The sequence below is a fragment of the Buceros rhinoceros genome, unplaced genomic scaffold, assembly GCF_000710305.1.
Source record: "Buceros rhinoceros silvestris isolate BGI_N320 unplaced genomic scaffold, ASM71030v1 scaffold13306, whole genome shotgun sequence".
Lineage (NCBI taxonomy): Eukaryota > Metazoa > Chordata > Aves > Bucerotiformes > Bucerotidae > Buceros > Buceros rhinoceros.
In genome coordinates, this window is record NW_010417004.1 from 11,898 (window position 1) to 22,419 (window position 10,522).

The following is a 10,522-nucleotide window of genomic DNA, read 5'->3' on the forward strand; positions in this document are numbered from 1 at the left end:
CAGCAGGAACTGATTATCCAGAACGTTCACTGTTTGTAGAGACAGTCTCGGAATCAAGCATTCAGAAGCAGAGTGCAAAAGACTCAGGAATTATTTCAGCCCATTTCTCTTTGTTGGGATCTCTTCTTTCTTACTTAAAATAAGTTTCGTTGGTCCCTACCACAGATCCCTTTTACAAACACTTATCAAGGTAACATTCAGCTTAGTGCAAATGCAAAAATCTTCTAGGATCTGTAATCTTTTCGAACAGTGTGAGCCATCCAGTTCACTTTAGTAGTCCAACTTTCCCGGAGCGCCTCATCAAACTTTTGCTTGAATTGTTTCAGTGCTTCTTCCTCACTCTTCCCTAGGGCGAGGGAGTCCTGCGGCAACAGAAAACAAGTACTGTTAGGAATCCTAAAAGCCACAGCCTTTCAACACAAACCACGTTCTGGTGTTTTCTGTATTGACACTTTCCACCTATTGTCCGTTGAGCAACACATCAGGGGTGTTCTCTGGGTTTGAAGACAAAACTGAAGCAGAATTCAGTCAATAGTTTTCACCTTTACGAGCCTATGCTTGTGCATAAGCCAAGATGTACACACCACCCCCAAAATGACCATATTTAAGATGCAGGGGTCTGAACTCATCTCAGAAGGGTTGTGAGGAATGTGTATTCACAGGACTGATTACAGACCTAAAAAACTTTGAGAACTGTTGGAAACCTTGAGAGAAACGGAAAACAATAAAATGTATTAATCTTAGAACCAAAATTCACATGGTGGGAAAATGCTGAGTCCTGCTCAGCTGTAAATCTTACTTTACCTTGAGATACTGGATGTCCTTGACAGAGGTGAGCTCTGGAAGCCCTGCAGTTAACATCAGTGCAAAGAGTGTAATAAACAGGTTTCCATGTTTTCGTAGAATCAAGTACGCCTCTTCACAATACTGGCGGAACCTTCATGTTCAACCACAAAGCAGGAAAACAACTCATGAGAACTTATGCAGTTGACAAATGTATGCAACAATTTCCAGAAATTACCTGGCCTAACGTACATAGTGTAGAAACCCAGTAACAGGAAGGACCGAGATGTCTACAGAACCTCTGATGCATTCCCACAGAAACACCCCAGGACCCTCCATTAAATCATCGGCAGAAAAGACCAAAAGCTGTATAAAAGCCACCGTTCTTCAGAAAGAGCAAATAGTGCCAAAGGCAATGCCAGCGTCCCACCTCTCCGAGAACGTGTTAGGTGAAAAGCCCTGATGATCCTACACAGGGGACAAACAGCAGCTCTGTACCAGTCCCTCCAACCCAGACCGTCTCTCTGAGGTAAGTCCTTCCTGCAGCCTATCAGGTCTGGCACACAGACCCACCACACAGGCACCTGAGAACTTGCTCAGCGTCCCCAAATGTGCCACTGTCCAGCATCTAACCTGTAAATTTCCAGAGAAAATGGGAAGAACCCTTCAGACTAAGGTGATAAATTATATTTCAAACAAAATGCTTGAGGCATTTCTCAAGCAAAGGTGGAATCCTCTGCCATTTAAAGTACTCCATATTCCACAGCTCTTGCAACAGCACCATCACCTAACAGCCTTCACTTCCTGGTTCTAAAAATGGAGCTGCAGGTTGATTTTCTTACTCTCCAGGAGAGACACGGGTCACTGGTAGCTGCTTTCCACTCTTCCTAGACACATCATGACAAATACATGTACAGCTTCTACCAGAAGCAGCCGTAAGATTTATCAAGCCATACCTAAGTACTCAATTTCGTATCTCTGCCAATAAATTCTTCCTGTGAAAACTAATAGCAAAGTGAGAGCAAACCATCCAGAACGCTCTCCTCCCCGCCCCCCCCAATCCACTGGTGAGAATGATACAGAAAAGAAAAGAAAGATCTGCTTCAAGAGGCAGCATGGCAGAGAGCAGGGTTCCCTTGTTATGTGCTTTTGCGTTCCACAGTATCTCTCTCCCCCAAGACAGGAAGAGGTGTGCAGATGCGTTGGGTTAAGAGCTCATGGCTCTGTGTCTGACCACCTAAGCAAGGCCAGCACTCATCAGCACACTGAATGAGCGCTGATGGACAGAAAGGACAGGAGGGAGCCTGTTCCTACGTCCAGGCTTCATCTCACTTGAACCACAGTTTGTGGAACCCCTTCCTAGAGCCCAGTGCTGCTGAAGGTAAAAAAAAGATGAGCCCAGAAGAATCTGCCACCTTCTGCCAGAGGAGAAAAACAGGAACTGTACCATTCCACGGCAGAGCTGCGGGTTCTGATGTGTGCGGTACTTCGCATTTATATTCTAGCTCAGGTGGAGAAGTAGGTAGTGTTGTGAACGCATGGCAGCACACTGCCACACAAGTACAATCAAGCAAACCAAACCCAGGGAGGTTCCTGGTGTGCTGGAAATTATCACCAGAGATTGTCTCAGTTACAGAAGGAAGAGAGCAAAATAATACTCACCGACCAAATTTTTCAGTGTTCCCCGTTTTTCCTTGTTGAATAACATGAATGAAATCATAGGTGAGTATGAAAGGTACCCGTTCCCTTTTAATTCCAAACTTGGACTTGAAGTTTCCAAGAATATGCCCAAAATCTATATGAAAGAGCTAAAAAAAAGAAAGTAAAAATTAATTTCTCCAGTGAAATATTTCACTTTCCCAATACTTCTACAGGATGCTGGTATCAAGAACAGTTAACTCATAACATTGTTCTCCACAGCCCATGGTTTCACCCCTTTGGGACTATTCAGTTTTAAAATGTTTTGAGATTTAAGTGTGGATAACATCCACACTCTTATGAGCAATCACTGCCACAAATCATAGCGCAAAAGATTATCTCAGGTTCAAGCTTCTGATGTCTGCCCACACACATCTGGTTGGTGACATCAGAAAAATGAGCCCAGTGATGAGCTCATCATCAGGCTCAACATCATCATACACAAGAGCTTCCTAAGTAACGTCTGGAGCAACGCTGTAGGACTAAAATTAATCTCAAGGAACCTGTGGCAAGTTCTCCCATTTTAGAATCAAAGTTAAGGGTGTTTCAGCTTTCTTCTAGTAGGTGAAAAACTTTAAGAAATACTGCAAATGTCTGTAAAACTCTCACTTTTATAACCCCTGCTAGTTTGATAGGAGGAATAATTTAAATAAATTCAGACAAGTTATATAGAAAGTAACAAATAGGAAAATACATTTCTAGGAGTTAACCGGGATTCTCAGTTTTGAGACTTGTAGTCCCAGCGTTACACTGGTCCCACACTGTACAGCGCGTCTCTGTACAGACTGTCTTCAGGAAAACCACACTGCTCAAAACTGCAATTTGGGTGTTTTTAAGGATGCTCTTTTGCAAGACTTTCTACAACTACTTTCACTCAATTCATCCGAACCATTAACAGGCCTCCTGGATGTTCTGAAAAAGTTGTAGAACAGCCTCACTTGATCAAAATTGCTTACAAGACAGGCAGTGGTCTGTCCTTCCACTGGTCTTACACCTCCTGCCTTTGAAGCTCTCTTCAGTTCTCAGGAAACAAAGATCAGTTCTAACCAGGTGTGGATTTAATTTTACTGAGACGCTAAAGAAATTAGAAGTTCTCAAGATAATTCTTGCATGACAAAGATACTCCAGTCATTCTGCCTACAGAAGAGATTTTTACCTGACCATTTTTTCTGACCATGATGTTGTCGCTGTGTCTGTCACCAATACCCAACACATAAGTAGCTACACAGTAGCCAGCACAGGACAGAGTAAATTCTTCAATGGCTCGATCCAAGTCATCTCTGTAACAAAGACAAACAATACGGGTGTGTGCTGCTGGTAATTCACACCATGCCTTGGCCTTAAAGGGCATTTTTACTAGTTTAAACCAGAAGCCCATTAGGATGCTGTAAAACTAGATTTATTTGAGAAAATACTGTACGAAGTAGCTCTGGAGAATCGGAGAAATGCAAAAATTGTGAAAGGCAACAACATCAAGACTTGAGACCCACGTTGTCACCTTGGGTTTGCATGTTTGTTTTGACAAACCTTGTAGAACTTACTCAACAATGTGCAGTCAAAATACTGCAAATGCCAGAACTCCAACTGGATTGTTGTTTGAGTTTCAAGGGTACCGTGAGCCTGAGTCAGAATTTGACATATGAGCAAAACAAGTAGTCACAAACCAGCCGGAAGAGCCCCATGTTCCTCCACAGTGAAACAGAAACTTACAGGAATTTTGTAGTTTAGACTATAGATGAGAAAACAGCCGCAGAAATTACCCTAAGTTGTATTCCTTCAGCCAGTTTAAGAGAGCGTCTTTGTTGAAAGCAGCAGCAGCAGCGACGTTGCTGCTGTTTAACTGAATGTCAGCGATGGTTTCGGAACTAGAAACTGCCTCGATAAGGCCAGAGTGATCTCCAGTTGCTAAACAGCCATAGGGCAATATCCTGAAACAAAGCACAGACCATGTCAAAAACAGCAACAGGGAGAATGTTTCTGTAGTGTGTTGGTGTTTTGAGAACACTCGTGTTAACGTGGACGTCAACCTCTCGATGGTTAACATACAGATACTGCCTGAGAAGTAAAACGCCAGCAGCATAAGTAAACCGTCACTGTTCCCTATTACAGACACACCTGTAAAACCAGAAGTTAGAAGCAACCCTAATTTTTGCCTTTTACTAGGGGACAGTTACTTGTAATTTTACAGGAGGAACCGCAGAGGGAGCCCTTTGTCTTCATTTGCTAATTTACTGGGCAATAGGCAGTAAGTTACAGTGGCGCTCATTCTAGGCTAAATTATTTGTGTAAATGGAGAGGATCTTAAACTTTCCCCCCATTCTTCCTAAATGCTAGAAATCCTTTCAAACGTAAACATAAACTAATGTCGTCTATTAATTTTAAGCGTAGAAAGCTAATGAAAACCAGGAACACATCTTTTAACCCACTGATACCTAGGAATATTCCTGTGCATTCATGTACTATGCCTAGTAAAAATACCTGCAACAGCATCGCCACGTTCTAACCAGACACAAAGACAGGAATCAAGGAGAGATGTGTGTGAACGGGTAAGTGTATTTTTCCAAAACATGTCCTCGCTCCACATGCTTAAACTGCTACATGGGAAGTGCAACTCGGAATGGAATGGAATCAGCCCTAATGGAAACTTAGACCAAACCCTTCCAAGGGATCGCATCATGACCTGAGGTGTCTGCTCTCGTGTGGCTGCTCTGGTCAAGGACCTTATCTCAGCTGTGGCTGTGAAGCCACTTGTAAAAAAATGGATGTCCCTGCAAACCCAGCTGCAGGACTCAAGCTAGAGGCTAGCACTCACTAACTTAAAGCTGTCTAAAAAAAAATCGCAGGACATACTAAAATTTGTGTGTGTGTACATCTCTCTTGCTAAAGAAAAAGCTCTGCTGGTGGCGTGGTCATCACAGCTATATATAAAACAGGTATTGAGTTTGATTGCTACCACATCTCTCCACTGACACAGCCTATTATCCACAGCCACAGAAGAAAAATAAACAAAATTCAGATGAAATTAATTGGACCATTTTGGCAGAGCAGTGGTTAGACAACTGAACAGTTTCTCTGTCTCAGTGGTAGCCCACAACTGAAACAGCACAAGCAGCACTAACTCTAGAGCTGGGGATTTTCTCTGCCGGCAACAAAGCGAACTGAAAACCAGATTCCACAGGGTATTTAGAGAGCACTCAACTTCAAAACAAAAAAAGAAGTGGTGCAGATTTGGAACCTTCTTCCTGTTTCTATTCTAATGTACTTCCCAATTAAACCCCCCAACTGCCCAGGCCAGCGGGTTCTCACAGCGAGCAGAGGGGTATCGGGAATGACCGAACGCCAGCGCTCAAGATAGAAGGAAGCACTGCCCATCCTTATCGCAACGCGACAAATGTAAGTCAAATATTGCCAGGTTAAAGTGCACGCTGGCCTTCTTCCACCGCATTTCAACCCACCCGACTTGCAGCTGAACTGGGCACATGGCCAACAACTTCCCCTTCAAAAGCAAGCCACGATGAAAGCCTGCAGCCCCCTGAGGGCTGTGTGCTCACAACGGGAGGAAAAAACATCCTTGTCAGAGAGACAGTTTGACAGGAGTCAAGTTGGGGACAAATCCTCTGGGCCCTTTCCATCTCATCCTGGCCTTTCAGACTTCAACATCTGCCAGCAGGATACGCTCCCTGCTTTTCATGTCGGGAAGACCAGGGACAGATCGATACAGCAGTCCTGAGCAGGACAGAAAATTTTCTTCTTCACTCCATTTAAAACTGTTCTTTATTTCAGGAGTGCAGTCCTCCAGAGCACTATCTTTCCAAATACAACACCACGTTCTGGGAATTTGTTAAGACAGCTCCAGTGATTTAAAGATAATGACTTTCTTACACTTGTGACAAACACATTTTTCAAACGTTTGTGAACTCTGATTTCATTAACGTCAGACTTCACTCACATTACGGAAGGTGAAAATGAAAATTCTCTACAAAGAGGCAGTGAAATTAGAAGGCAGTTTGGAGAACTCCCTCTGTCTCTCCAAAAAGTAACCAAGTAGCCAAGCAAATTTATAACAATTTACCACAGCAAAGGTCACTCAACACACAAACTCCTCTAATTCAGGATATTCTGATGCTCTGTGACCTTACTCAGTTCTCCTTCAACACAACCTCAGTGCTGTAATATAGGTAAAGCAGCAGAAATGCTTTTTGACGCAAGGATTGCTCTCCTCAGAGGCGCCACCCTGCAGACCCCACAGCCGGCTTGGGAAGACAGAGGTTACACTCCTCTGCTCTGCCATGTGTTTGAGTAGCTAAACCCTCCCCACAGAAATAATAAAAGAAGGTATGTAATTTACTATCAGTATGCTCAGACTAGTGACTTCAGATGTAGAAATTTTAAGGCCAAATAACATCAAGAGTTGTATCTTTCCAGGAGGTCTGAACCTCTGAAAGTCTCAGTTTGATACTCTACAGATGCAATATTCAATTTAAATACTGCTTAACTTAGTTTGTTCCATAATTACCCATATTTAAAGTACTAGAAGCAACTACTGATAAACAACAGAAAGACCAGAGGAGATCTGGCTGCACAGACTTACTACTGTCATAGGCTAACTACATGCTGCTCCATTTTCAGGTAACAGTTTGTCTTCGAAGTGAGCAGGTATGGGGACGAATTAGAGAACATGCTGGTTTGCTGTTCTCATTTCTCACTGTACTGGGCTGACTGATGTCTACGGCAAACAGCCCCCGAGCCAGACTCCCCTGGAAGACAGAGCGGTGTTTGCCTGGGGTGATGGTCCCTGCTGTCCAGCGGCTGGGTCTGCACTGTGAGGCAGATGCAATTTACATCTGCAGTTCTCCTCCACTGTGCGTGCCACAGTGACCGCCCAGCATGAAGGACCTACCGGAGTACACTGCTGCATCCTCCGGCACGCACCTATTTCCTTTTCTGATACGAACCCTGCTCTTGTTTTGGTATTGAGTCAGAGCGCGCACACGGGAATCCAGACAATGAAACACACCGTGTGTGAAGAGAGGCTGGTTTACCCACGAGACAAATTGGTTAGTTAACAGTTAAACAAAAAACCAACCAACCTTTCTCCTTCTTCATCTTTGGAGATCTCAAGCCCAATATATATTTGGTGTTCCTCTCCAGACGGAGAAATCTCATGGGGAATATCACACTTGCTTTAGACACAGACTGGGCTATGATTTCATTTTAAATTAGTGCCAAATTACTGATTGCAGATTACAGTGCAACTATAAGCAAACCGATGCTGCTCCAAACTTGAGAGCAGCACTCTGGCTGCCATTTGATCCACGCTTTGTAGAAGCTGTACAATTTGCTTGTGGCAAGATACTATCAATTGGAAGAAATGAACAGCAAGTGCTTCTGCTCTCCAACTTTTACCTGTTTTTACCATGGAGTTACCAGACTTTCTGCAAGGGAAAAAAACTGAAAAGCGCAAAATGCATTATGAATCCACAAAAGGAAAAAGGGAAGCAACAGCTTCAGCGAAACCAAAGCCTCAAAGGATGACACAGGGCAAGAAGAAAAGACTCCGCTCACTCAACGGACATATGGACTTGCATTTTTCAGGAAAGCCGATCTATTCAACGCTAGTTTTTTGCCTGACGCCATGGCTCTTACCCAAGCAAGAAGCAGCCAGCCAACAAAGCAGCAGAACTCATGAGCACTGCTGTTAATGCAGGGATTTTGGAGCTGCCTCTCCATGAGATGCATGTAGACTGTACACATGGAGATCACAACGCCTCACCCTCTCATGCGTCCTCATGCTCCAGGAGTTCGGGATGCTGGTTTGTCCAATTCTCTTTTCAATTATGGCCATTTCAGAGCCTTCCTTTGGCAACTGCCTGGTTAATCTCTCTTTGATAGACACAGAATTGTAACCCTGCCTCAATTCCAGAATTTTAGTTTACAATCATAACTATGAGAGGATGAATGGAAGGAAGATGCTCCCAGTTAAGTAAATAAATGAAAGAGGCCAATTATAGAACTTCAATTCTCACTAGGAACTTCCCCTTTCTACTTTTTTTTCTTCTGAGAGTTTTAAGAAAAATCTTGGACATCAGAGCCACATTTTGGTTTTCCTTTGTTGAGTTTAAAAAAATGCCTCAGTCAGGAAAAGTACATTTGACAACTCCTAATCACTATTCCTGTTTGCTAGGCACGGTGTGTGGCCCAGGCTGGAACCACAAACTAAGCTTCTGGAAAGGCAGCAACCAAAGAATGCCTCAGCTGGGATTCCACAGATGCCGGAGGTTGTCCTTGCCCCTATATGCTGGATCAGTCTCCTCAGAGTCTACTTACAATGACATAAATTATCTAAAGTTTCCTCAACTCACTGTTCAACTTATTACACACTCAGCCGCCTCACTGCAAACAGACACTTCCAGAAACAACTATTCACGTTCCTACCTTATCCCACACTTCACTCAAAGGAATCTTTCTGTAAGCAGCACAAGTCTTAAATTCTACTTATCTGTGTCCATTGATCTTAGGTGCCTTACGAAGCTCCTGCTGTTATGCTTGAACCACAAAAAAATCTGAGATGAATCTAAATGAAGTATTTTGAGTAATATTTAAATAAGTACTTCTAGCTTTATAAACCACACTTTAAAATTAAACATGAAGTATTACAGCTCCTTCACATCCAAAGTTGAGTTTATGGCCTCCAAGTGGTTTATAATAATGCAACACCCAGTATCTTCTTTAGAACAGTTTTTCTAAAAAGAAATTAGAATTTGAGCATTACAGTAGCTAAAACTGATGCACAGATTTGGCTGGAAAAGCTCCCCATGTTCTAGAGGGTTGTATGATAACACTGGGCGATGCCTGATGTTGTTTCTCTTTGGAGAAGTCTAGTAGTCCTACTAAGAAGTCTTGCTTATCTTAGCAAGCACATGAAGGTAAGAAAACTGCTTGCAAGAGACTTTGAAAGATACAAAGATATCTCTGGTCTGAAAAATGTTTTTTGACATCCACATGGTGTTTTATCAAGGATATGAATGCAAAGTGGGATGTCAGAATGTCCACTGAAGATGTTCACAGTGCCTGTAAGTCTCGGTGTAAACGACAATGAGAGGACTGCTCACAGCAGGCTGTCACAGAAGATAGCAGAGTTCATGGCTACCTACACAACTGCTGAAAAAGTGAGAGGAGATACTGCCCTACAGACTGACTAATGAACTAATAGGTATAAATGAAAATCCCACAGCCCTCCTCATCATTCTGAAATGACTTTTCCAAATGCTGGAAACTCCTGTACTCCTGGTATGCTGGAAAGGTCTATTACTTTGAGAGAAGTGGCTTTGCAGGACCAGCAGAGCAAATGAGAATTTCTGCCCTAACAGAATACTTACGAGTTTTCATTTCTACTCTAAGTTTACAGCCTCACAAAACCTGCCCGAAGGAAGCACAAATGGAAGCTCTAGCATGCAATACTGGGGAGTTCAATACCATAAAGAGCTCTTTTGTACTTTTGCACAAATGCACCAGGGCATTACGCTTTCTCTACACTAACTTCCACTGGCTGAGTTTGAACGCCTTCACTGAAATGGTATTAAAAAGTGAAGTTTTAAGGAGGCTGCAAGATATTTTTTGCCCCAGTAGAGCAGTGGTTCTAAATATATCATGTTTCCTACCAAACATCTTATTACAGAATCTCGTCTTACTCTCCCATGACTATCTGCTATTTATCACGATTCAAAAATACAACTGAAAACATGCAGTAACTGAGGTGGTGGCAAGCAAAAAAAAAATGATGGAAGTACTGAAGACAACAAGAGTGCACCAGGAAAAATATTCTGCTTGCTATAAAACAAATATCCCAAAGATTCATGTCACTTCCATTATTTCTTTCCATGGCTAAATTCTTTTGTCATGTGGGTCATCTACGGAATGAAATGCAAAGAGGAGCCATCTAATTAGGACAGGTAACTGTTTTCTACAGCCTGTTCACCTTGGCTATGACAACTTGGACCTCTGGGCATCGATACAGATGTTTAGAAAGGGGTTGGTAGGG

General features: G+C 42.8%; 1 protein-coding gene across 1 annotated transcript in view; it reads right to left on the reverse strand.

Moving 5' to 3' along the window:
* Window positions 1-224: 224 nt before the first annotated feature.
* Window positions 225-10,522, reverse strand: part of PIK3CB (phosphatidylinositol-4,5-bisphosphate 3-kinase, catalytic subunit beta) — a 36,773-nt gene continuing 26,475 nt past the window's right edge. The window contains exons 18-22 of the mRNA XM_010138012.1: window positions 4,242-4,409; window positions 3,638-3,761; window positions 2,446-2,591; window positions 805-937; window positions 225-362 (exon numbers count right to left, since the gene is read on the reverse strand). Coding sequence (XP_010136314.1) covers window positions 225-362; window positions 805-937; window positions 2,446-2,591; window positions 3,638-3,761; window positions 4,242-4,409 — 709 coding nt within the window. The remainder of the gene's footprint in view (window positions 363-804; window positions 938-2,445; window positions 2,592-3,637; window positions 3,762-4,241; window positions 4,410-10,522) is intronic.